Source organism: Castanea sativa, chromosome 2 (genome assembly GCF_040712315.1).
Source record: "Castanea sativa cultivar Marrone di Chiusa Pesio chromosome 2, ASM4071231v1".
NCBI classification, from domain to species: domain Eukaryota; kingdom Viridiplantae; phylum Streptophyta; class Magnoliopsida; order Fagales; family Fagaceae; genus Castanea; species Castanea sativa.
The window spans coordinates 9,461,168-9,487,877 of record NC_134014.1 but is presented as its reverse complement, the minus strand read 5'-3'; the positions used below and the strand labels follow the sequence as shown (position 1 = coordinate 9,487,877).

Genomic DNA, 26,710 nt, shown 5'->3' with positions numbered 1-26,710 from the left:
GGAATCAAGAATAGTAAAAAGCTTATGAATATTGTTAAAAGTGGAATCTTCCTAAAAAGGAAACTTACTACCGCTAAGTCTCTTTTTAAAGAGAGGAATAGTTGTGGGCCGGCTCATTTTTTCCAAGGTTTCCATGTCCTTGGGCAACAGAAAGGCGCTCCAACACTTCGCCAAGTGATGGGCATGACCTTCGGACCGCCCTAATACTAGACGGCAGGAAATAGGCGCGCCGTCCAACTTAAGTCGGGGGACTGCGTGGCGGTGCTCGCCGCACTTCGCCACTTCTCAATCTCCCCGCTTTCACCGAGCGGGCCCTACCCCTGCCTTTGTCCGGCCGCCGCCGAACCGATGGAGGTTGTTGTCGTGGTTTCTTGGGGTCCTTGCTCGATCGTCCTCGACCTCCCCCTTTCTCTTCTTTTTGGGATCCTCTACTGGAAGTTTTGGCTCACGGAGGAGGGGAGGTGGCAAAGATGGAAGAGCTTGGGACGCCTCGTCTTTTCTCGGCGACCTTCGCACCTCTCTTGGTTAGGAGATCCTCGCATCCTATCCATGTCTTCCTGATTCGTCTTCCTCCCAGCAACTACAAACCTTGCAATTCCAAAGGCTCCTGGCTTCTTCCTCCTCGTCAGAAAGTACAACGAACTGATTCCCTCGAGGTCTTTCGGTGTCTTCAAGTTGGAATTGGTCTATCTCTTCGTCTAGTGTATTTGAAGAAGACACCTGCTCTTCTGGAACAACAGTTGCCTAAGAGTGCACGGCGAGGGAATTGCGGCGGGCTGGTTGTACAAAACGGTGCGAGGGGGCGTCAGTGAGATCGTGGTCGTCCAAAAGTGGGGCCGGGCTACGTTTATTCTCCTTCGTCTTCTGGCCACCGCGACTATGGCGTTTTCTATCTCCCGGAAGTCCGAAGAGATGGGAGTGTACCCCTCGAATCGATGAGCGGCTCAAGTTGTAAGTCCTCGTCGACAAACACCCTCGGAGCGAAGCACTCCTGGTTTAGATCGGCAACGCCGCAGCTGGCTCGGCGTGGACGCACGTGTTGCTTATCTGCAAAGAAAGACGTGAAAGTGAACAACGTGGTCAGATTCACACAGCAAGTGATAAAGTTAAACAAATATAAATACATGTTAGTGTGCATGTTTGTGAGTATTAAAGGAAGTTGTGAGATGGGGAGGTTAATCCTAAGGTGTCGCACCTGGATCTCCCCACTCAACTGGGCAGTGGAGGCCGTCGTGCCAGTTCCCAGAGACGATCAGGTAGTCATCCTTCATGCCTTTGTTGGATTTGGGCAGACAAGAGATTAGTCTAACAACGTTGGAGCAGGATTTAATGTAGTAACCTACGCTGGAGAGTTTATGGGACTCGTACAGAAAGACGACATCGTGCCAGGTGAGGTTTAGACCCATTTGCTCGTTTAGAGCATCGACGCTGCCCAAAACTCTAAAAACGTTTGGGAGGCACTGATCGGGACACAACCGGTGGTTGCGAAGGTACTCCCTAGTTACAGGTTTCATTGGGAGGGTCATCCCACCCTCTATAAAGGCTATCATTGGGATGATAACCTCTCCCTCTTTTCTAGAACTGGCCACGGCTTCTGCCTGGCAATATTTTAAATCTACATCGCCGGGAACGTTATACTTGGCTCTGAAGCCTTCCATTCCAGCGGTGGTATCAACTAGACACTTAAATCTACCCTTCAGAAAAGAACGAAAGGCTAAACTCTAAAGGGGAGAATATCTACGAGGACAGCCGAGGACTATATCCGAGGAGAAAAGGTTAAGAATAGAGAGAGCAAGAACTTACAAAGTTGAAGGTGTGCAAATTTCCACGGTTTTCTGCAGGTAAAGTATGATTGCTGATGTTTTGATGGGATTAGCCCCTGGGGAATTAAATGAAGGCGCAGGTTCCCGAAGCGTCACGATGTGCTGAAAAGCGGCCTCGAAATTATATTCGTCCCGCCCAAATTTTCGTGAAGTAACGAGGACCGTTGGATACCCATCTCGCCGTTGAACGTGGGGACAAAGTGTAGCTTACAGTAATAAATGGGCGCGTTTTTGAAAATAAAACTGCCAAGTGGCATCTTCTGGGATGCGAAACGATTTCCACACGTGCAATCACTCACAAAGTGTGTGGAGTAGGTTCTCGTCAGATCAAAACCCTATTTTTCTCCTCGAACGTTGAAAATTAGAGTTTTGAGGGGCTATTGTGGGGAGTAAAAAGACTCTGATGGGGATGTGGGCCTTTGGGCCATGCTAAGGAAGGCTGACCTGCTCTTGGGTTTAGAACTTGTTAGTACTACGGGTCGGCCCATACGCCGAGGATCCGAGGGTCCAGCCGAGGATGAATTTCCCTTCGGACGGACACCGGAGAACCCGGGACTTCATGGTAAAGGTTAGAGAATGACACGGTCAAGACCAATGGTTAAAGGAGGTGAACCCTTGAATGTCCTAGAAGCACCGATGTTAGAGAAATACCAAAGATAAAGGCTGCCGCATCCACATTAAAGACCCTGCACCTACCACCCTGGCCGCATTAATGGGGAAGTGACACCTGAACAGTGGAAGGGAAACTTCAGGTTACTATTCAAAGGCACTGAGAAAAGAAATATCTAGGCTAAGGGGGAGTTGGGGCAACACGTGTACAAAGTATCAAAAAGAGGAGTATTTAAGAAGAAACCTAGAATAGGAATGGGGGGGCTCCCTTTTTTGTAATCTAAAAGAAAAAGAAAAAAGAGAAAGAGATAATATAAGAACAGCTCTCGGCTTACGTCCAAGCAGGTCGATTTACAATATTCCTTGTTGTTTTCAAGTGTTTGCAATCTTTGACTTGTCATTTACTCCTCAGACACTTCTAACCTGGGTTTCAAGCCCACACTCTACAAATTCATATTGTTAAGGCTCATTGGGCCTGAGCCCGTAACTGTTCTTGGGGCCAGGTGCAATTGTGCACTTACAGGAACAATGCTATATTCACAAAAATAAATTAGTTAAATTGATAAATTTTTACTTATTCTACTAACATTATGTTTCACAAATTACTAAAAATAATTTGTCACGTAAGTAGGTGTGAAATATTTTGCCTTTAAACTTACTCATTCGCATGAGTAATGATATACTGTAACATTTTCAATTTTTCATAACAAATCCAATGCGATTATTGTTAGTGGTTATAATTTGGGTACAATAAAATCTCAAAAACCAAAATACTAAAAATGATTGGCTATGAAAGCATTGCAAAAACTTCCAATTCTCCCGAGTCTATAACTGAAATTATAACTTAAAAGAGGGACGGGGTGACCATATGTGACTCACCTCTTGGGCAGAACTATAGAGACACTCATTACTAGGAAATATTGAATTGAGCCATAATTACTGTGATTGGAGTGCCATATACCTCACCTTAGCACCCCAAAAAAGCTAACAATAAGATACAACGCATGAGTGCTCCCACCTCCGATCCCTAATACTCAATAAGATTTAAACGACTATTACCGCTAGGCCACCCCTCTTAGGGCAATTGAAGTTATAACTTAGGGTCTGTTTGTTTTTCCATCTCAAACTCATATTTTTACATTTTAAACAATATTACATACATTTTCACACGCACATATTTTAAAAAATTACAAAAAACTACAAAAATCTCGTCTCGGACTGCCCTACCAAGCAAAGTCTAGCATTTCTTCATTCATAGTGCGCCTATTGCTTTCGCTCTTTTTCGAACAGCCCGCGAATTTGACCATTACAAATAATAGCCAGTATATAAGTGCAGGCTTCCCCTCCAATTCAACAAATTAGGAAACGGCTTCTCAAACAGTAAACACACAAAAATTCCTTTATCCAAAGAAGAAAGCAGTTTTGAACTCTCTCAAAGGTCTCAGCCATGGATGTGAATGTGACGAATCTGGATTACTTTGAGGACATGTCCAAACTTCATTCCAACGCCATACTCATCTCCTACATCAAGGTCAGTCTTCTTCGCTTTTTTTTTTTTTTTTCTTTTCTTCTTAGCTTCCCAAACACGGCCTTATATAAAAAATTTCACAATTTAAAAAAAAAAAAAAAAAAATTTTGAAGGGCGAAGAAGATGGTCGAGACGCATTGATATTAGAGTCAACGATCTTTTACCCACAAGGTGGTGGTCAACCTGCTGACACTGGCTTCATCCAATTTGCCGATTCCGTTTGTAAATTCGTTGTTCAAGATGTTCGCTCCAAAGATGGAATTGTAAGTTCAAACCTAACAACAACAACAACAAATTTCAATCCCTCTTTTTTTGTCTCAATAATTTAATAATCGTTTTATGACTGCAAAATAAGCTCTTTGTTTAAATTATTTTTATTATTGAAATTTAGTCTAAAGCTCGATTATCATCCTCATATTTAAAAAAAAAAAAAAAAAGTTTTCTTAACGACTGTTAACATTTACCATTAATAAAAAACAATTTTTTTTTTTTTGAAAATTGAAAAGCATATAGTAATCCTAGTCCTAAGTTCCTAACTCATAAGTGTAGTGCAATCCGAGGGTTAGCTACTATTGTTGTAACACATAGTTCTATGCAGTAAAGATGTAATCGCTCAAGAATTTTATGCAGTTGATGTAGGCCGTCAGGCAGAACTTAATGCTTAGTTGAATTAAGATCTTTTAAGAATTTTTAAGGTAACTCCATTGTAAAGTTCTTAAAATCCAATTCATGCATTTTGAAACGAGTGGTAAAATCCAGTCCACCCGATTCAAAATGAATAGATAGGATTTCATGAACTTTATAGTCGAGTTACAACCTTAAGAAATCTAGAAACTCTTGTTAAGTTTTTTTTTCTCATGTTTCCTATTTCTCTCACTCATGATCCCAACAACAATTCTAATATGGTATCGGAGTTATGTCTCATCAATTATAACCGTATCAATATTTTTACACTATTAAATTTATTTGAGGTCACTTTTTTAACATGTTAACGTGCCACTTTAGCATTTTGTTTAATTTCCTTAATAGAATGGAACATAAGAACAAATTTGATACTTTTCATTGAGTTTTTTCAAGAATGAACTTAAGACCATTAAAATCGAATCTTGGGCTATCTCAAGGACGATGAAATGTTTAAGCCTTTTTTAAATGAATTAATTTTGATTTGTTCTGTAATTGAAATTTAATAGGTTTTTCATTATGGGGTCGTTGAGAATCCTGACGGGGAATTGGAGACAAAGCTTGAAAAAGGGAAGGAAGCTTTGTTATATGTGGATGAGTCAAGGCGTAAGCTAAATTCCAGGTATTATATAACATTCAAAAAAAGGGGATTAAGTGGAATATAAATTTGAATATATTGTATTATTGTTGATTCTACTTAAGGATTATATAATATGTCAGATAATTGTCACTTTTTTCTTTAAAACATTATGAAGCTTTTTGTTTTACTAATTTCAAAATGCTAGAAATCGACAATCATGTTGGTATATCTGATAAGATGTTTTTGATAGTTTGTTATATCTCTATGAGATTATTGATGATACTATTTGCTAGGTGCATTAAGTAATTTAGTATTGAAAAATGACTTGAATTTTGACCTACAGTTATCATTGGATCTTACTGAAAAGTCTGTCTATACATAACTGTAATGTTTTGATCTTTGTATTTTCAGAAATGTGGTATTTATTGAAAAAAACTTGAATGTTTGGTCATTTATAGGTCACTATTAGATTTTCAGAGAGCGAGAAAAAAATATACCCTTTCTGATCTTTAAGCTTTTCTTCTTTATCTTGTGCAGGTTACACTCAGCTGGGCATTTGATTGACGCATGCTTGCAAAAAGTGGGATTGGGTCATTTAGAGCCAACCAAAGGATACCATTTCCCTGATGGGTATGGTTTTGACCTGTATTTTTTGTATATATTCTACATTTCCAATGAAAACAGACTTAGATTAAAAAAAAAAAAAAGTTTCCCATGACTAGAGCTAATCATGTTAAAAGCTTCAAAGGATATTAGATATGTGTGTGTGTGTGTTGTTTTTTTTTTAAATAGTTTTATCTGATGCTTCCACTAACTAATAGTTTTGAGAATACGTTGTCAAAAGTACTTGGACATATGTCCAAATACTTTGTTGTTCAGTTAGTGAAACACTGTAGGAGGGAATAACCAAGCAAACTTAAGCTTGACTAGCTATGTGTACTTACCATTTATTTTCTATATTAACATAGTTGTGTTGTAAAGACGTTGTCTTTGCTTCAGAATAATTTTTCTTGGAATTAGCATTTAATGTTGCACTTATTGCCAGGCCTTTTGTTGAGTATAAAGGTACAGTTCCACAAAATGAAATGCAAGGTAAACAAAAGGATATAGAGCTGGAAGCTAATGCGCTAATATCTGAAGGAGGGAAAGTAAGTTTTTTTATTTGTAAATTTACTTGCCTTTTGTAGCATTTAATTTCTGAAATTCTTTTATCACATTGATTTAGGTTTCTGTCGCTATACTACCATATGAAGAAGCTTCTGAGCAATGTGGAGGATCCCTTCCAGATTATATTCCCAAGGTCAGGCTGTAAAAAATCAATATGCAAACAATTAGTTTTCCAATTCTGCTTTTCTTTGCAGAGTATAAGTTGCCCTATGTCCTATGTCAATGCCTTTGGTTTTGGAAGAAATATGACTTTTGGGGGGCTACGAATATGGTTTGTCAAAATTTTCTTTTGAGGTCAATCAATGTGAGGATGTTGTAAGAGAGAAAAAGAGATCACTGCAATTACCATCAGTACCCTATAAAGAATGTGGTGGATTAGTACATTTACTTAATTTATTTCTCTGCACATAATTTTCTGTGGTTCTATCCACATGGGGGACAAGCATGCATAACTTTATGCTTGTTGTCCATATGATGGTTTTTTGCTTTTGCTAGATGGTCAATTAGCTCTATAGTTTTGTACATACAAATATCATGTCTGACTTCAATTTAATTACAGTAGTTTGTAACTATGATGCACGAACGCAGCGCCAGAGGTGCCGCACCCGCGTCCGACGCGGCGCGACGCGGCGACGCACGAGGGACGCCGTTGCTCGCTCGTCGGTGTCGCGTCTGCCACGTGTTTTCTTTTTCTTTTCAGCCGACTCGCGCCGACGCGGATTAAATCGCGCCGACTCGGCTTCGATTCGCGCCGATTCGGCCAGAATTGGGCAGTATCGGCCGTATCGGGTCGTATTGGCCAGCAACTGAAACAGGTCCGAAACGGCCGAAACAGGCCGAAATTGGCCTTGAATCATGCCGGAACAGCCAAAATCGGCTCTGAATGAGACCCAAAAATCCTAAATCTGTCCTTCCTCAATTTTATTTTGAATATTTGTTGCTTCTTTTGTGTTTTCTACTTTTCTTTTTGATTTTGTGTTTTGTTTTGTGTTTCTTGCTTTCTTCTTTCTTTGTTTTGTGAATCAAGGCATAGTAATATGTTTTTTAAGAATATTTTAATAGTAAAAATATATAGAAAATATAAATAATAATATTTTTAATAATTTTTTAATTGCCGAGTCCCGCACCCGCACCCGCACCCGTGCTTCATAGGTTTGTAAGATCTCTAGTACAGAGAGCATCCATGATGTGTGTCTGCGTTCTAGCATTAAAAGTGGCTAGGCCATACACATTTTCTTGAAGAAAACCATGTCATCTATCTCAGGCCTTACATTAGGCTGGTTTTCTTCATGAGGTCATAGAGGTTGTTTCATTTTACTGTTACAATTTCTTAAATACTAAGTGCAGCTTATTTTTGCATCTCTTGCAGGGCAGCACACCTCGTATTGTGAAGTTAGGAAACAGTCCTGGTGGCCCCTGTGGTGGGACTCATGTTTCTGATATTTCTGAAATCGGGATTTTAAAGGTACTGAATCAATTTGTCGTTGGACTCATCTCTTCCTTTCATGTTCACTAATTTAATGATGTCTTATGAGATGTTTCTGTAGCTGTGATCATAACCTATTCCAAACATGTCATGCTATAAAAGAGAATGTGATATAGTGAATTCACCCTTATTTAGACACTGTTCATGATCAGCAATAACATATTAGAAGCACAGGGGTTCATCTGCCTAGCTGATGGCTTCAGTTTTGCATTTTTAATTTTGTTATGTTTCATAATATTACCTTTGAGGTCATGGACTTTCCTGGTGTTGTAGCATTCAGATCATTTTACTAATCAAATAAATGCATGAATTTGTTGTGATCTGAGATTTAGCTTTGCCTATGCAAGTACTTAAGCATCATTATCCCATAAGACACAAGGTGCTGGCCTAGGATGCACAGATACTCCACTTTTGCTTATGTACCCGTATCTGATACATATTGTACCAATATCATACCAGATACCTCTAAGATACATACCCAGATTTTAAAAAAAATTTTAAAAAAAAGTGCCAATATGTCCAGGACGTGCCTCTGATACAGCTTGGATACTGTTGTAATCCAACTCCCAATAATGTGAGATAGCCCAAACTTGTAAGAATTTTTATTTATATTTTTTATATATATCGGTTTCAATGTTGAACAGAACACTTATCTATTTATATTTTTTTATATACTCTTTTTTTGGATCTTGGTTTGTATTATAAACATCATTTAATCGTCATTGATTCACTTTGTTATCCATTATTGCTCTTAAATTGATATATACTTAACAATATATGTAACATAAATGCTTAATTATATATAAAAAATATAAATAAAATATATTTAATTAGTAATTAATACATGTATCCCCAACGTATCGTACTTGTATCCGTGCATCTTAGGTGCTGACACAATGGTCTCCAATTCTACGCCACTACTAGTCTACTAATACATTTGGTTAGGCACCCCATGTGAATATTAGATGTTCAAATTGTAAAAAATTAAGATTTTGGATGTTTGTAACTTGACTCTTTTCATCTTAGCAACTGTAATGGAATTCATTAGCCAAATATAAAATAATTGCTTTCTTATTCTGTCACTAAGAAAAAATTGTTTACTATTTGCTCATGCCTTGCATGTAATGCGATGTCTGAGATATGGGTCAGAGAGCAAATTTTGCTCAATATTAATACCCAAACCATGCTAATGGATAATCATCTTCGAGTGCCATAATTGGGATGTCCATTGCATCCATGATGTACTCGGCAAACTGCCAGTTCCTGCAATTACCTGATCCAATAACTTGACCGAGCAAGTGGGTGACCGTATTTATAAGGATTTTGTTCACTTTAATCAAGCTTTCTCTTTGTAGTATTGCAGAGCTTATAAAATGATTGACATGTATTCAAGTCATTTGCCCAAACATGGATGAATAAACCATGTTTATTGAGGCCTTATTTGTCTGGTCACACCATGTTCTATTAATATGCTTTCGTTGACTTTATACATTTCTTGTCCAGGTTTCTCAAATTCGGTCAAAGAAGGGAATGACAAAAGTATTTTACAATGTTGGGTCCTAATTTATGGTGACCAGACAAAGATCTGCAACTTATAGTAAAGAAATACTATACAGAATTTCATTCTTGATGCCTACATTAGTTAGCTAATTAGATGTCATTATGTGACATCAATATTAGATGAAATATATGGTCAGCCCCATTTATGTACTTTATTGGAGACCAAAGGGAACTCAATGTATGCGAATCTGAACAAATGCTTGTAATGCCTATGTACTAAGAAATTGTTACATAAACTTCCACTTCTAGTTCATTCTCTCTCTCTCTCTCTCTCACAATAATTTTATATATATATATATATATATATATATATATATATATATATATATATATATATATATATATGATCTCAGATAAGTAAGGTAGCCATCATTTTGGTGATATGGTTGTTAAGATTGTCCTTCCTTTTTATATCTATTTTTTATGGCTCTTTTCTTTTGGAGCACATATTGAGTTCATGATGTAGTTGTATTTGATCCAGGTTTCAGATTCAATTTGCATTTTAAAATTTGCAAATTGACAAACAAGTATGGTTTTTAAACTAATCTTCTTTAGCATCTTTGTCTTCTGACAGTTCTTTAATCCTTTGTGGGGATAGGCTTGGTCCTTGATCTTAGCCAACCAAGGCTGCTGTAATTTTCCAATGCCAGCTATTGGCTGTAAATATATTGGCATCTGTAAAATGTGAATCATCCACACAACTCTGCCCGTACATACTAGATTAAGAAAAGCATTTTCTTTCTGATCCACCAATTACAAAATCTTAATAGATAGGGACAAATTTCTGGTTGATGTTCAAACTTCAAAGGAGATATGGATTCTATCTTCTTAGCACTAGATAATAGCAATTGGACAGTATGACGAATGTTTGCCTTAAGAGGAAAATGTTGGAACACTGCCCTCTGTGGTTTGCTAGTTTTTGCCTCCTTTTTTTTCATCCTTAAGCTCAATCAAACTTCATTACTTTCCTCGTAAGAGACTCGTAGACAGGTGAATTGGTTGGTTGGTTGCTTGGGTATATTTTTCCCAGACTTGAGCATAAAAGGCTTGGAAAGAATCTCTCAGGGCTGATAAAGAGCATGGAAGTTGTTTTACCCCACCTTCAGGTAGGGTTAAGTACAACTTTGATGCAGTTGTTCAGTAAGATGAAAGTTATATTGGCAGTGATTTGTTGTGTCTGCGCGCCCGCCTGCTAGAGTTGAAAAGATCATTGTTAAAGACGACTCACTCACTGTGGTGAATTCCTTGAAGAATTTGGATTACCCTTTCTCATGGTCTATCAATTCCATGAGTCAACACAATTTGTTTCATCTTATTGTTTTGATAGTAGACTTGTGTTTAGAGATTGTAATTTTGTGACCCTTAGTTCGTCTAGTTGGAGAGATGGAAAAATGGGAGAATAGAAAATATTTTAATTTCCCTCTTTTTTATTTGTTTAGGAGTGGAAGAATGGAGGAGTGGAAAAAGTGAGTTTGAATAAATTTACTCATTTACCCTAATGATGTCCAATTAAAACAAAAAAGTGACAAACAACCACCAAAAAAAAAAAAAGCAATCACCCAAATTTATTATAAAAAAAATCATGTCAGGAAAAAAAATCATATCTAGTTAAACCAAAAAAAAATGCCGTCACACCTACGACCCCAAGAAATCAAAACAAAAAAAAAAGGTAATAAGCAACGTTAAGAATGAAAGAGCCAACGCTGCTCAGGAAAGCAAAAGCTTAAAAAAAATAAAAACAACGGGACAAAACTCATGTGCAAGTGCATATGAGCATTTTTGTCAATCAAGCAAATCAGACTCTTCCCCTCAGTTTCCTTCCCATTTTGGTGGGCCCAAGGAGAAAACACCCAGGCTCTACCATATTTTTTTTCACCTCCCCCTTCCAACCAAACACCCACTAAAACTTCTTTCTCTCCTAAATTTTCATCCTCCTTAAAATCCTTCCAAACATACATAGGGTATGTTAATCTTGCTAAATGGACTTATATAGTTGTAATTGGGTTGAGCCCAACCCCATCTGTAATCCTCCTCCTTTTGTAGGGGATGATAGAGCTGGGCTAGTCCCTCCCTCTTTTTGTTTAATATGACAATTTAGCACCAAAAACTAACATAAAAATGGCTAAACATCCACGTACAAAGTACAAACACACTTGAGGCTGCAAGCCCAGACAAATAGAATTGTTGCCTGTGGCTGATAATTGAAACCGTGGTGATCAGTGATGAGCTTGTTTTGGAATTGGAATTACTAATTAGTCTGTCTCAACTCTCAAACCCAAAAAATGAAAAATGAAAAAAAAAAAAAAAAAAAAAGTCTTTGTCATCGAACAAAACAAATGATGACAGCCATGAATTTTAGGGTTGGTCCGAACATGAAGGTCAAGGTTAGGAGACAAGTTGCATCCAAATGTACAAGAAGGCATGGTAATGTGGTCCACATATATATTGCATGGAAGATATGGTTTGTGGCTCCATTCTTTTTTGGCATTTTGGTCCTTTGTCCCCACAGTATCTGATTGTTGCACAGTTCAACATGAAGAAATCTTAATACAAGAGGACAATGCAAGTTTGTAACTCAGTTTACAAAACTGAATGTAATTGCTGTATAAGATTATTGAAAACCCAACTCATTAGTTTTTAATATATTAGGCAAGGGCTCTCTATTTCACTCAAAACCAATTTACTCCAAACTATGTTTTGAAGATATTTGGGCTGAAATAAAAATAAAATAAGATTTGTATACAAGTTATTCAAAGAGTGATGGGTTATTTATTTAGGGGGATTGAAAAACACCACTCAAATTCAGATTGTATAAGGAAACAAATCTAGTAAAACAAACTTAAAATCAAGTTGTCATTGTTGTGACTGGTTCACATTTCAATCACCATAATAGACTATGTTAGCACTCGGCAAATTTGATGCCTTTGCTTAGCTCTAACATTTTTTGGGGGGGCCAATTAGTAAACAAATGAGGTCAAAATTGCTAAAATCCAAAAAACTTGCATTAGATCTCAACCATCCACATTTCCTTTGAAAACATTTAGCTAATTAAGAAACTCAATAATTGGGACAACTATACTATAAAATGTATGATTAAAATTGAATCTGAGTTGGTTCTTACCATGCATTAAAAAAAATGATTGGTAACACAACACAACACTAGTACTATATTCTCCAATATACAAAATCATGCTCCTCATTCATTAAGCAATCTGAACTTCTCATTGTTGTATCTAGTTGTCAAATAATGGAGAATCATATTCTTGGTAAAAATCATCGTTGAAATAACCTAATGCTCCCTACCTATCAAACTTACTTATAAAAGTTTCAAGGAAAAACATGTATATGACAATGCTATTGCCTAATTAATTAGGAATCTTCTACTTTAGTACAACAGAATATTTCAATTTATATTCCAACAACCTCGTGCCACTTTTTTTTTCCTCTTATAAAGTAACCAAAGTTTATAATGTAAATAAAATAGAAAAATAAAAAATCTAACATATGACATATATGAAACATTGGTCCATATTCTACCCAAAAAAGAGGGGAAAAAAAAAACATTGGTCCGTACTAGTAGATCTTCACTTAAAAGTCCAAAGACTCCAAACCCAACCGCAAAAAGAGAATCTTTTTTTATAAGACAAATAGACAAATAAGCAAATAATAACAACCCCAAATAAAAATATATCTTGCTCTAGTGTTCCATTTTTATTTTATTATTATCATTATCATCATCATCATCATCATTATTATTATTATTATGAATAAAATTTATGAGTAGATGCAATATTTTAAGCTTCTCAATTAAATTCAAACACCTGAGTGAATTGAATTTAATTATGATAACACAACAAGAATTTTCGTGTTTTATTAGTTAATATAATTGTGTATTTGAATTTAATTAAATAACTTAGTCTACACCTAACATCTTATATCTAAGTTTTATCAATAACATTTACCATCTTTTTCCTTTTTTTATTCTTGAGAAGGACCTTCTTTTGCCTAATATAGTAAAAGTTCGAATTTTTTTTTTTTTTTTTTCTGTTGAGGAAAAGTAATAGTTAAAATTATATGCTTATATTGGCATAGTAAACACTTAAAAACCGGGCCTTTCACAGAGAGTTTTACCGATAACATTTACCTTAAGGCTTATTTTTCCTAATATAGTAAAAGTTGATTTTTTTTTTTTTTTGTTGAGGAAAAATAAAAATAAAAATTAGATATGTTTGCTTTCAAAAAATTAGATATGTTTATTTTGGCATAGTAAACACTCAAAAACCGAGCCTTTCGCAGGGTTTTAAGTCGAACACAAGTACTATAAAACATAAGATAGTATTAAGAGTTCAAATTCAAAAGGAACTCGAAAAACACACGAACACAAGAACAACCGCAATACCGGTAACAGTGAATCTTGAAAAAACAAAAGCTATAAAACGTCAGCCAAGGAAAAATAAAATTCCTCTAAATTTAGCAAAGACCCATTCCATCATTCATTCCCTACCATCCAATCCTTCAACAAAAAAAAGAAAGCACCACTTTTTACGTACCACCCAGATACAGATTCTCCATTACAATCCTCTCCTTTCTCTTTCTATCTCTATCTCTATCTCTTTTAGATCTGCTCCAGGTTGTTTTTTTTTTTTTTCCTTTTTTTTTTGTTGCTTTTAGCTTTGCATAGTCACAGCCCACACACCCTCTTTACCACACTTGGTCGCTTTTGACCTCTTTTATAAATATACACACACACACACACACACAGCTGTTAAGTGTAAGTGTAGTTTGCATTCTGGGCTTGCCTCTTATCTCTCTGTGGGCACTTGGTGCCTTCGTTCAGGATCAAAAAAGGTGAGTTGGGTTTTGATTTTCATGTCTATTTGTTCTGTTTTTGTATGATATTTCATGAGTTTGGTCTCTCTCTTTTTTTGGTGTTGATTTTTTCATGGTATGTTGGTGATTGCTTCTTGGTATGTCTTAAGTCTTTTTTTTTTTTGGATTCAATTGTTGGTTCTTTCTTGGTATGTTGGTTGTTCCTATGGGTGTTTATATTTTGTTTTGATATAGTCAGCTGGATGAGTAAAACGTTGGCAAGTCAATGTTTTGCTGTAGTGGTCAGATTTTGTGGGCAATTTACATGTGGGGATTGCTTCTTGGTATGTCTAAGTTTATATCTGGATTGAATTGTTGATTTTTTTCATGGTATGGTGGTGATTGCTTCTTGGTACGTCTTAAGTTTTTTTTTTTTTTTTGGATTCAATTGTTGGTTCTTTCATAGTATATTGGTGGTTCATATGGGTGTTTATATTTTGTTTGGATATAGTCAGCTAGATGAATAAAACGTTGCCAAGTCAATGTTTTGATGTAGTGGTTCAGATTTTGAAGGCAAGTTCCTTGTGGGGATTGCTTCTTTGTATGTCTAAGTTCATTTTTGGTATGTTGATTTTTTTCATGGTATGTTGGTGATTGCTTCTTGGTACGTCTTATGTCAGCTAGATGAGTAAAGCTTCGCCAAGTCAATGTTTTGATCTAGTGGTTCAGATTTTGAAGGCAATTTACATGTGGGGATTGCTTCTTTGTATGTCTAAGTTTATTTTTGGATTGAATTGTTGATTCTTTCATGGTATGCTGGTGGTTCATATGGGTGTTTATATTTTGTTGGAATTAGTATTTTTGATGTAGTGGTTCAAATTTTGAAGGCAAACCCATATGGGGATTGCTTCTTGGTATGTTTGAGTTTCTTTTTGGATTGAATTGTTGATTCTTTCTTGTTATGTTGGTGGTTCATATGGGTGTTTATATTTTGTTTGGAAATAGTCAGCTAGATGAGTAAAATGTTGCCAAGCCAATGTTTTGATGTATTGGTGCTGATATTGAAAGCAAACCCATATAGGAATTGCTTCTTGGTATGAATAAGTTCTTATTTATTTTTCATTTTCAATTTTGTGTCCAAATCTCTTTAATTAGCTCATTTGAATCTCTCTCTCTCTTGTGGTGCCTATGGATTTAGTGTGTTAGTTAGTACTTAGTACTCATACTGAACTTTGAGATTTGTATTTGTGTGTTTTAGGGGGGTAAGAGAGAGGTCCTGTAATAGATTCTTGAGTATAAACGCACATAAATAGTAGTTTCGTATATTTTCTCTGTCTCACTTTTTCTTTTCTAGCCAAGAGGTGCTTCTTGTCAGTTTCATTTAGCCCCTAGACACATATAACAGAAATATGATTACATGTTTGAATATGAATTACATTCACATATGGGATTAATACAGATTAAAAACATAAGTTCTTTCTATAACTGGTCTTGGATTTTACCCAAGCCTTCTTTTTTGTTCCAATATTGTAACAGAGGAATTCCACAACCATGCACTAAAACTTAAATGGGAGATTCATAATGTAATACAAATATTAGAAACTTGTGCAATGTCTGCATCCAGGCTCATGGTTAATTACTTCTACTTGTATAAATTCATCAGGTTTCTTCTCAAACCTGAATGTACAGACCTTTGATCTTGATTTTGTGACTCTACTATTTGATTGCAATATTCAAGGTTCAGCTAAACTATCATTTGCAAATCTTCTAATGATATGAGAAAGAACGTACCTATAAACATTTGAGAATCTTTACTTACAAATCCAAATCATAGCAATTCCACAATTTTAAAATTTTCTTTAAAGCTCATTAATATTCATCAGAATCTTCATTTGTGTGTATCAAATTTCAATGACATAATTACCTAGAAGCCAAATTTCCTAATGTAAGCTTTCTTCCATGAATTCACTAAGATTTATGGCCAGTTTGTGTGATAAATTTTCATTTCAGCCATCTAAACTGAAATTTTTCCTTGCGTGTTATCTGCACTTCCATTTTCCTTGCCTTCTAAACCTTATTTCTGGCTGTTTGTCTTACCTGAATATCATTTATTTTTATGTTACCATTTATCACTGTGGCCAAAACAAGTCTAGTTTCTAAGAATCCTATTTAAAGTTGGAGAGTTTTGTTTTCTTTGGCCAGGAAAAAGAAAAAATAATTGGAGACACTGAATTATACCTCCACATAAAATAAAAGAAAACAAATGCATCTCTCTCTCTCTCTCTTTCTCACACGAATACACCAGCATCTTATATATTCGTCTATCAAAGAGAAATTTGGATTTTTAAGTGCTTTGCTTATTAATTTGTCTTATTTTATCTCGAAGTGTTTATCTGAACAGCAGCACTTTCTACATTTCTTATGGTCTTTCTAAAAAGTAAGAATGTATACTAAGTGTAATTGTTGGGAAGTTCTGCTTGGGTATTTTCCCAAGCTGACAAATGAAGCACTATCATGTAAGGATCCTTTGTAGTGGTAAAGCTCCATTATTTTCCCACCAACTTCTTAGCAACCAACTAAACATTAATGGATTCCTAAGATGTTCATGATAATCCATGGCCAGTAGATACTATTAAATATTTAATAACAGTTGACAGTCTTAGCTACCTTCAACCGATTCTTCTTAAATGATAGGTACTCAAGTATGCATGTTATGGTTCTACAGAACTATAACTTGTAAAGTAGGTCATTCTATTACTTAGTTTTCTAAAATATTAACAATGCAGTGTTTTACTGTTTCAGCCAAAAATCATGTGGGGAGAAACTACGATTAAACCTGAAGGAGAACTAAAAGTAAGTTTTGGTTATCAATGCAATGGAAACAGAGGTAGATCTTTTGAGGTTTCCAGTGGATATGAAATCCTACCTGAAATCCGAAAGAACAGCAGCTTCTCCTGCTTGTCTGGTGCTGCCTTGAGTGCAAATGCTACATTGGCAAACACAAATATTTGCAAAGGTTTGATAGGAGCAGAAATACTTCCTAGTTTGGACTCCCCTAATTCATTTCGAAAGGTTCCCTCTTCACCAAACCTTTCTAGGTTAGATATATTATCGTCTTCTCTTCAGAGTAGCATGTCAAATTTAAGTTGCAGTCCTTCCCCTCCAAGTGATCATGATTCTTATCTGTTAAAACCTATGAGCGCTCCTTCAAGAAGTGAAGGTTTTCTTAATGCTATGGAAGTACAAGTGGCAGGTGGGGCTGCTGGTGAAGACAGGGTTCAAGCTGTTTGTTCTGAAGAAAATGGGTGGCTCTTTTGTGCAATCTATGATGGCTTTAATGGAAGAGATGCAGCTGATTTTCTGGCCGGGACATTGTATGAGACCATCATGTTATACTTTAAATTACTAGGTTGCGAATCAAAGCAGGATTTCTCAAGATCCTCTGATAGTTTGTATTTGGATCGGTGTTGCCAATATATTCTAGACGATAGTAATACTATTTATGAGGAGAAGCTTACATCAAGAATTTTTAATAACAAGGATTCATGTTTTGACCATATCAACAAGAATGGCTCATCTGCTAAAGAAGAATTGTCATCTGACTCAATTCAGCATGGAGTACTTGATAGCTTCCAACGTGCTCTTAGTCAGGCTGAGAATGATTTTTTATACATGGTCGAGCAAGAAATGGAGGACCGTCCTGATTTGGTTTCAGTAGGATCTTGTGTTTTGGTTGTGCTTCTTCATGGGAATGATTTGTATACACTCAATTTAGGTGACAGCAGAGCTGTATTGGCAACATATGGTAAAGGTGATGAAATGAGCGGGAATGAGAGATTGAAAGCTATCCAGCTCACCGATAGTCACACTGTTGACAATGAGGTTGAAAAAACTCAACTTCTGCGTGATCATCCTGATGACCCAATGACCGTTGTAGCTGGAAAAGTGAAAGGAAAATTGAAGGTCACTCGTGCTTTCGGAGTTGGTTACTTAAAAAAGGTTGGTTTTTGTTTTTTTTTTTATATTTTATATTTGGTAAACATTGGAATTATTTAATTTGTGCTTGGCAACTCCATCTGGCAACAATGTTGCATCACATCACATCTTAGTCATACAGAGTTCTTTATATAAGAAAGTTACAAGGCTACGATATGCAAAGGCTGCTTCTTGCCTTCTTGGCAAAGAAAGTGGAAGGACCATCTCATACTATGATAGTCTTGAGCAGCCACCACCAATCTAGGGGATTGCCAGGGGGACCTTTCACCCCATTCCCCACATTATTATATCCCTAGATCCTTTCCCTCAATAACAGCATTACTGCCTAATGAACCAGAGATCCATTTAAAATTGAGAACCTGAACTCCAAAATCACTTCCTATTACTATAAAAAGGATTATGGAACTTATTGACACACAGCATTTCCACAAGAGACCCAACCTACTTGTTTCTGGGAGTCTACTGTAGTCTGTTACTCAAGTTATAGACATAGTTAATATATAAAGGGAGAATTCTCTCTGCCATGTTCAAAATGTCTTCTTTATCTGCTATGTTCAAAATTTCTTTCTCTAATTTCATGTTTGATAGAATTGCCTCAATATGAAAAATGTGATTGTTCTCCGTCTTGCTCATATAGCAGTTTAACAGAAAAATTTAGCCTAATGTTTTATCTGAGTGGAAACACCAAAAAGACAAGAGGTATGCCTAGGTAATATAATATGTTATATAAATTCATCTGTGCTCACAGGAAATATACTTCTATCCTTCATGAAAAGTTGATTAGTCTGTTTTTTCTTCCTTGCAGAAAAAATTGAATGATGCACTGATGGGTATCCTTCGAGTTCGGAACCTTATTAGCCCTCCATATATATCTACTGAACCATCACTGAATGTACATAGAATTTCAAAATCTGATTGCTTTGTTATAGTTGGGAGTGATGGTTTGTTTGACTTCTTCAGCAATGATGAGGCAGTAAAGCTTGTCCATTCTTATATCTTGAGCAACCCTTCTGGTGATCCAGCGAAGTTTTTATTGGAGCAGCTTGTAGAGAGAGCAGCTGACTGTGCAGGTAAACCTTTAATTTATCTTTGTGCAAAAACTTAATCTTCATTTCTTTTGAATTGTGAACGGTTTATTTGTTGTGAAATTTCCTCTTCTCAGTATATAAGATATTTTTTTCTTGTTAATTAAATCATTCAGAGTTAAATGTTACAATATTGTACTTAGATTTTACTCATGATTTGTTTCTTTTAGGTGTAATGCATCCTTAGTGGAATTATTCCTGATTAACATTGTACAAATATTTGTAAATTTTCCATACTACAAATTCTTGTAACCTGTAAGTGTATTGAAATAGCAAGTTACCTTCTTTAGAAATTATGTATATCTACTTTTAATGCAATATACAGTGACAAGATTATGCTCTGAATCAATGAACAATTGTATTTATTTAAGTCACTTAAAATTAAAGTAACTGAAACCATTGGAATCAGAAAACCTCAGTTGTTAATTCTAATTATACTAGGAAGTGAACTAACAACACAATAATGGCAATTCGCTCGAACACAACTCTGCTGCTTTAAAAATAGGTACTTTAGGATAGTCACCAAAAGTAGTTATTTCTACAGAGGATATTTAAAATAGGAATTAAAAGATACATTAATCAGTTTTGTAGCTCATTTTTCTGTCAGAAGAACTATGGTTCTTGAATATAATCCAGTCTACAAGTTACTAAGCACGAATTTGACTGCTGCAGGTTTCACTTTGGAAGAACTAATGAATATTCCAGCTGGTAGGAGGAGGAAATATCACGATGATGTAACTGTGATTGTGATCATGCTTGGAACAAACCAGCGAACCTCAAAAGCATCAACTTGCATGTGAGTTATGAAATGGCCATCTTCTATCCTGCAATAGTCTGTCCTGTAGTACTCATTGGGGAAAAAAAAAAATCTTGTGATAGTATGCCCAGTAATTTCTACATTATAGTTTCCAAATTGTATATATGATTACAGAAACACTTGTTCTTGAGTGTAGAAAAGTTTGTTATTACTGCATTCTTGTATGGCACTCACAAATTGCACTAGTGTCTTTTGTCTGTATATAAGCAATGTTAGCATTATTTTCCTTTGTACTGGAAATTTTATATGATGAGAAATTGGCAAAGGTGGTTAATAAATTGCTTGAATCTAGTTGTTGAAAAAAATTGTCAACAAAATGGCCTAGTGTCCCATGTGGAGCAACAGCTTCCATTAGACAAACTAAAGCTAAATATGCAATCTACCTGCCTTTTTTTTTGAGAATCTCTTTTTTCCCCTAATGAATGGTCCTGCAATCTTAATGCAACCTCCCTTTTTACATCAATATAATCCCACTTGTTTCTTCTCTCTTCATCCTTTTTAGCTTATTCGCCCCTAGGCCTGTGAGAATGGAGCTACTGTTTACACAAGCTTATTCTTTTTGTGCTTTTTGCTCCTCATTTGAGTGGTTTTACTTAAGAGTTCAGGTCCACCAGCATATATATGCACTTCCTTATCATGGTAGGTCGTTGCGAATCTTCTTCTTGAGTCATTGACCAACACAACTATTGGAATTCCTCCAGCATGTTACATAGCAATCCAAACAAGATTTTACGTTTGAAAATAGGGTTGTTTGAAAAAACTCTACCTAAAAAATAAAAAATCATACCTTGAAAAAATACATATTACCAAACGAGCATTAATCATCACTTATTCAATTGTCATGTTAATTGTTTTAATTATCTGTGTCATGATTTAACACTCACAAATAATCTGATAAATCGTCATATAAAGAATTGGAGAAGATTTTCTTAAACCAGTTTGAAAAAGCTGTGTCATTGTGGGCCCTTCCTTTTTAAGAAACACAGGAAACTTTTGAATTTTCTTTCCAAATAATTTTAAATATAAAAAAATTTAGTTAGTTATCAGGCTTCAAAACAATGTGGGAAACTAGCATCTAAAACTCGAGTTCCAAAATAAAACTCGAGTTTTGAAGACTCGAGTTCCACCATTTTCTTTCAGAGGTGAGTATCATTTTCCGTGGAACTCAAGTTTAAAAGACTCAAGTTCCACCATTTTCTTTCAAATCAGATTATTCCACAGATCGGACAATTGTCCTACACCAGAACTTGAGTGTTTGAAGCTCGAATTTGTCACCGAACTTGAGCTTCAAACACTCGAGATGCTATTTTTTAGTTTCATTTCTGTCGCATGCTAACTTATTATATCGTTTCCTTTCACTACGCTAGTTGAAAAATTGCCTCGAAAACTCTTTCACTTGTTTTTACCTGGATGCATACAAGATTCCAAAGAGAACAAGTTCACGAGGAAGATAATGTACTAATGTCTTTGCACCACCAGCAGTGTGGCCCACGAATCAAATTTTGAAGCGCCAAAATGGGTGGCCCTAATTGAACAATGACTATGAGCACTGGCAAACAAAAAGTGCTCTTTCTTTCATAGATATTTATCAATCATATCACATTCTAAAAACAGGGTCCACAATACTTTCATCATCATTTTACTGTACATCCTCGTGACATTTTGTCTCATCTGCTAAATGCTTAATTTCATTTTCAGGTACTAGCAGTAAATAATACCTTCATATAAAATACATAATGCTTCTCAAAAAAAAAAAATCAAAATACATAAAAACATGCATCGAAGAATAAACAAATTTGCTCAAAAAAAAAGAAAAAAAAAGAAAGAATAAACAAATTTGGTCGTAAGGTTCTCTTTTGACCTGAGCCTCGGAATGTCAAATGGTGTTGGATTATTTTGGTTGACCATACTCTTCCAATGGAATCAAAGTATAATTCTTTATTATAGGTGGGTTTGGGGCTTGTCTGATCCATTCTTTTCTTTCTCTTTATAAATTGTCTTTTAAATATATATATTGTCCAAATGAACACAGCCTCTTGTGAGTATTCTATTCTTTACCAAAGAAAGTGAACTTGAATGATAAAAAAATTCCTCATGTTGATGATAATATGACACTACCATCCTATGCTATACTCTACACGATGATTCGAATTTAAAGGTATTGTCTTGGACGCTTAGCTTGACCTCAATGAAGATGAGAAAGAAGTGTTGTTGTATAGATAGCTCTTGCCAGTTGCCACTGCAACTACAATACTCAGTTTGTTTTGTTTCCAATCTAAACTGCCAGAAGCTTGTGTCAGTGTTATACTACCTATAAAACCATGGTTTTTTTATCATCACAAATAAGCTAATTTTATACTAAATCTATTCTACTCTACTCCCTCTCCCTCCCCCTCAATCCAAACGGATTGTAGGTCAAAATTCATTTCTTTTCAACGTCAATTATACGGGTAACCTCCCGCAAGTAATGCATTAGGCATATCGTCTCTATTTGAGCATCTACAGGTTTTGCTTCTTGTGTTAATAAATTCTTATGTGAGATTGTGAGGTAAGTTACTACAAGCTTTCATCGAGTTCCACAAATACAACAATAAAGTTTTGGTCCCAAATTTAAGGATCGACGTCTTAAGCTTTGCACATATCAAACATAAACAACATAAACATCTTTACTTTGTTCTTAATCGATTTTTTGGAAGAAGAAAAGGAAAAACCATATTCTCAAAACAAGTGAACACATAAAACAATGGAATTATTCATCTTAGTAAATCCATTACATGTTAAACATATCTAAATCTCATATTGTGATACGTGAATTAGATTATATAAGCGTATATTAGGTTGATTTGAGCTATATAAACAATTATAATGAGTTATAACTCAAATGTGGCTACCAAATCCAGGAGATTTCAGCTTTTATATTACAATAAGTCAGCAAACTAGCCCTAAGCACAAGTTACAAAAACAAACTAGAGTTGAATGCCGCAAAATACATCAAACACCCATTGTAATAAGCCCTTAACAAATGCCCCCTAACCTGCACTCTAATAAACTGTCCCTACCAAAAGGAGTCCCAAAAAGAAAGGCTAGGCTGATCATCATTCATCACATGATGGAGCACCCATTGGCATTTTCATCACTGAAAATCTCAAAGGAATCGAACGGTGTTGCATGCACTGGATTCATCTCGTGGTGGGTACCAGCACACATGTACGGTGATGATAGAACATAATAGGAAGGGCCAAAACTTGGGCTAGGGTTTACCCTATTGTAACTTGCAACATACACCAGGCGAGGGTACCCTTGCGGTGTGTACTGGGATAATGGCTGACGTGTAGGGCTGAGATTCACCGGGCCCACAGCATGGTTTATCCCCAAATCACGATTTTGAGATCCAGTGGATGCAGGTGTATCAAGGAATTGTGCACCCAAACCACTACTCTCATTATTACCATTTTGCCCTTTCCTTTTCTTCTTTTTACCACCACCTTTTGCTGCAGCAGTACCACTAGCACCACCACCACCAACCTCACTTTCATTTGCCTTCTGGTCCACCTCACCGGCGGGACACTTTCCCGGCGACTTCCCGCCACTATCACTTCCATTATTTTTAGGCTTTTCCTCAACTTTCTCACATGGGTTCTCATTTTTTCGGTCACTGCAATCAATGCCACTTCCTGGGACATTTTCTTTGTCCTTGTTCTTTGCTTTCCCGGACTTTTTCTCTTTTCCGGCAAGCTTTTCCGGCCATATCTCGGCGTGTTTGCCTGTTTTAACTAGCTTCTTGATCAGGGTCTCAACGGCAACATTTCCTGTAACTGTGACTTTGTTTTGCTGTGAATCAAAGCTTGTGGTAAAAACACCTGCACAAGACCAAAAAGAAAGCACGATAAAGGTTGGAACTTTGAAACAGTGTTTGGTTGCTGAGAATTTTAGGTAAACAAAGTACAATTAGACACATAAAAAAAAGGTTTGGGATTTGAATGTTTACGTAGTCCTACTTTTTCTAAGCATATATTCAAATGAAAAAAGGGTTTTCATTTTTTTTCCTTGGTTTTTATTAGTACCATCAATGCTTTGTAGAACCTTCCTGACTTTCCTCTTGCAACCTTCACAGTGGAGAGAAACTTTCAAAACCCATGTCTGAAAAAACAAAAGAAAACTTAATGAGTTTTTAAAATGACAAAACAGTGGCAATAGAAGAAGAATAATAAGAAGTGGGGTTTGTGTTTTAAATTTTTAATGTACCTGGTATTGAAGTGGTTCTGAGTGTTCTTGAGTGGATTTTGTAGCCATTAGAGGAAGAGAGGTTTAGGTTTGAGAGACTGAAGGAGATGAAGAAACTTGAAAGAGAGGAAGGAATGAATGTGAGAGAAAATTTGAGAAAGGAAGATAAGGCCAAGTCTATGCCTCTGTACTGCATAGTACTTCAATTATATGTAGTCAATGTTAGGAATTGAACCAAGTGTGCAGGAAGGATAACTATCAAAGTATAAAGTGAAAATGACAATAACACCTTGCAGCCTACTTTTGCAATAAATGAGTGTAATAAATCAACCAAAGCAAAACATGTTTTTTTTTTTTTCTTGATAGAATTTTTATTATAGTTTAATATAAATGTATATGTTTGTAAAAAAATTTTTTAAAGAGTTAAGTTGTATTTAGTATGATTTTTAATTGCCAATTTTAAGTTGTTAACTATTTAATATATTTAGAGTAATGTTATAGACATAAATTATTTTACAATTTTTTTACAAATGGTTGATATTACAAATTCTTATTAGTTTTTATTTGGACCCACTACTAATAAATTTTTTTAATTTATCAATAATCATCCATTACATCAACAATTTGTAAAAAAAATTATAAAATAGTTTGTAATTATAACAATTTTTATATATTTATATTGGATATTTTTTATAATAAATTAATAGGGGATTACATTTTTTATTTTTACTATTTATACCCAAGGAATTTATTAATCAAATAGTTAACAAATATAATTAACATCAATGTATTAATATGTTAGGAACAAAAAACAAAACAAAAAAAAAGTGTAAGTCTACATTGGAAATTTGAAATATTAATCCAATAAAAGATTATTAAGTGATGTACATTAGTGATTAAAAAATAAAAAGTACATAACTCTTAATTTCATTTTCATCATACTGTATATCAAATTCTACTCCATAAATTTTTATACTTGCTCAAAATTTGGGTTAGTTGTGCAATTAATGGTTTTTGACATTTTCAGATGGAAGCTCCAATTCCCCCTATACCTATATTAACATATTTCCCTAAATGCAGCAAGAAAGAGATTGACAAGACAAAAGAGCAGACAACACAACACTCTACGTTAATAATCCCATTATTATTTTGTCACAATAATAAATAAACATTTCAATGTTAGGTATGGATTAAATGTTGGAATTAATTAATTGTGAACAAAAATGAAAACACCAGGCCCAAAAACGGTGTGGTTTGAATTTTCACCGGGAAAAGGTATTTCCCCTTTTCGCGTAAAATATTACATTTGAAATTAAATTGAGCCCGCCAAAAGCCCATAATCAAAACCGAGGCTAGTGGGCTTGGCCCATCAAATCATTTTAGGGCCATTCAATTGTTACAAACAGGTCGAATCTGTAAAATGGTTTAACACTGCTAACTAAATAAATCAAATTAAAATATATTTATAACACATTCAAATTGGTCAAACTCAATAATGATAACACATGATATATGTATATATATGCCAACTTTCCTATTATATTCATCATCTTATGTAATCAACCTCCATTCCATAGTTTAATTCAATATTATCATCATTTTCATCATATTGCAAAATCATTTCTTTGTTAACATCATCATCTCCAACATTTACTATATCTTCTTCTATTTTAATAGCTTTTTGTTATATTTATTTTTGGCATTCTAGTTTCTTGGACATATGACAATATTAATGTGTGTGTGTATTATCATTTAATAATTTATTTACAGTATATAAAAGAAATTTACCAATATAAAAGTGAAATGTCAGCTTTGTGGCTCAAATTTTGTAGGAAAGAGAAGAAATAAAACTCAAGACCATGTCATATTATCTAAGTCAATCAATTAGGTCAATAATTATAAATTCAAATCTAATAACTTGTTGGACTTAGGCCAAGCACAAATTTCAACAAAAATAAATAAATTTAATCCTGTGTATTGTTCGATACATATAATTCATGATTCATACAATAAATATCTATATATCTTACAATTCATGAATTGGTCGATACACACCTACAAAATAATATTTTTTTCACTCCATTCAATATATATCAGACGATACTAGTAAATATGATACTAGCAACTATGAATAGGGCATCCTCAATTGTGAATGCAGTTATTTTTGTGCATGTTTACTTAAAAAAATTTGCATCAAGAATTTGATATTAAAACCTCAGCACCGCCAGAAGTTTACACCTTTATGGTAATTATCTAGGCAGCAACCCCACAAGAGGGGGCAAGTGCAGGCCAGATTGCTAAAGAAAATTATAACTTCTAATCAGTGAATAGAGGATAAACAAGAA

General features: G+C 35.2%; 3 protein-coding genes across 7 annotated transcripts; 2 read left to right on the top strand and 1 right to left on the bottom strand.

The window, feature by feature from the left end:
• Positions 1 to 3,778: 3,778 nt before the first annotated feature.
• Positions 3,779 to 9,682, top strand: LOC142623254 (uncharacterized). The gene is made up of 8 exons (XM_075796648.1): positions 3,779 to 3,963; positions 4,074 to 4,223; positions 5,151 to 5,263; positions 5,759 to 5,851; positions 6,267 to 6,369; positions 6,447 to 6,521; positions 7,758 to 7,853; positions 9,378 to 9,682. The coding sequence occupies exons 1-8, from the start codon at positions 3,880 to 3,882 to the stop codon at positions 9,435 to 9,437; spliced, it is 774 nt and encodes a 257-aa protein (XP_075652763.1). The 5' UTR covers positions 3,779 to 3,879; the 3' UTR covers positions 9,438 to 9,682.
• A 4,151-nt stretch (positions 9,683 to 13,833) lies between these two features.
• Positions 13,834 to 20,374, top strand: LOC142625699 (putative protein phosphatase 2C 40). Of its 5 annotated transcripts, none has more exons than XM_075799386.1 (4): positions 13,834 to 14,282; positions 17,046 to 18,242; positions 19,045 to 19,309; positions 19,997 to 20,374. In XM_075799386.1, exons 2-4 carry the CDS (start codon positions 17,055 to 17,057, stop codon positions 20,122 to 20,124), a joined length of 1,581 nt encoding a protein of 526 aa, XP_075655501.1. In that variant the 5' UTR covers positions 13,834 to 14,282; positions 17,046 to 17,054; the 3' UTR covers positions 20,125 to 20,374. The 5 variants fall into 5 exon arrangements, with proteins under 5 accessions (XP_075655501.1, XP_075655500.1, XP_075655502.1 ...); XM_075799385.1 differs by lacking the exon at positions 13,834 to 14,282 and adding an exon at positions 14,696 to 14,816; XM_075799387.1 differs by lacking the exon at positions 13,834 to 14,282 and adding an exon at positions 14,883 to 14,992.
• Positions 20,375 to 22,969: 2,595 nt separating this feature from the next.
• LOC142626027 (heavy metal-associated isoprenylated plant protein 35-like) lies at positions 22,970 to 24,525 on the bottom strand. The gene is made up of 3 exons (XM_075799791.1): positions 24,387 to 24,525; positions 24,206 to 24,281; positions 22,970 to 24,001 (listed from the first exon to the last, which is right to left on the bottom strand). Exons 1-3 carry the CDS (start codon positions 24,432 to 24,434, stop codon positions 23,244 to 23,246), a joined length of 882 nt encoding a protein of 293 aa, XP_075655906.1. The 5' UTR covers positions 24,435 to 24,525; the 3' UTR covers positions 22,970 to 23,243.
• Between the last annotated feature and the right edge of the window lie 2,185 nt (positions 24,526 to 26,710).

Excerpts from the sequence above, each read along its gene's own strand:
- LOC142626027 (XM_075799791.1), bottom strand. The coding sequence starts at position 24,434 with ATGGCTACAAAATCCACTCAAGAACACTCAGAACCACTTCAATACCAG. Across the intron at positions 24,282-24,386 it reads CAGAACCACTTCAATACCAG|ACATGGGTTTTGAAAGTTTC; the intron begins GTACATTAAAAA and ends TTGTTTTTTCAG. Across the intron at positions 24,002-24,205 it reads GGTTCTACAAAGCATTGATG|GTGTTTTTACCACAAGCTTT; the intron begins GTACTAATAAAA and ends GGTCTTGTGCAG.
- LOC142625699 (XM_075799384.1), top strand. The coding sequence starts at position 15,257 with ATGAGTAAAATGTTGCCAAGCCAATGTTTTGATGTATTGGTGCTGATA. Across the intron at positions 15,338-17,045 it reads CATATAGGAATTGCTTCTTG|CCAAAAATCATGTGGGGAGA; the intron begins GTATGAATAAGT and ends TTACTGTTTCAG. Across the intron at positions 18,243-19,044 it reads GAGTTGGTTACTTAAAAAAG|AAAAAATTGAATGATGCACT; the intron begins GTTGGTTTTTGT and ends TCTTCCTTGCAG.
- LOC142623254 (XM_075796648.1), top strand. The coding sequence starts at position 3,880 with ATGGATGTGAATGTGACGAATCTGGATTACTTTGAGGACATGTCCAAA. Across the intron at positions 4,224-5,150 it reads TTCGCTCCAAAGATGGAATT|GTTTTTCATTATGGGGTCGT; the intron begins GTAAGTTCAAAC and ends GAAATTTAATAG. Across the intron at positions 7,854-9,377 it reads CTGAAATCGGGATTTTAAAG|GTTTCTCAAATTCGGTCAAA; the intron begins GTACTGAATCAA and ends TTTCTTGTCCAG.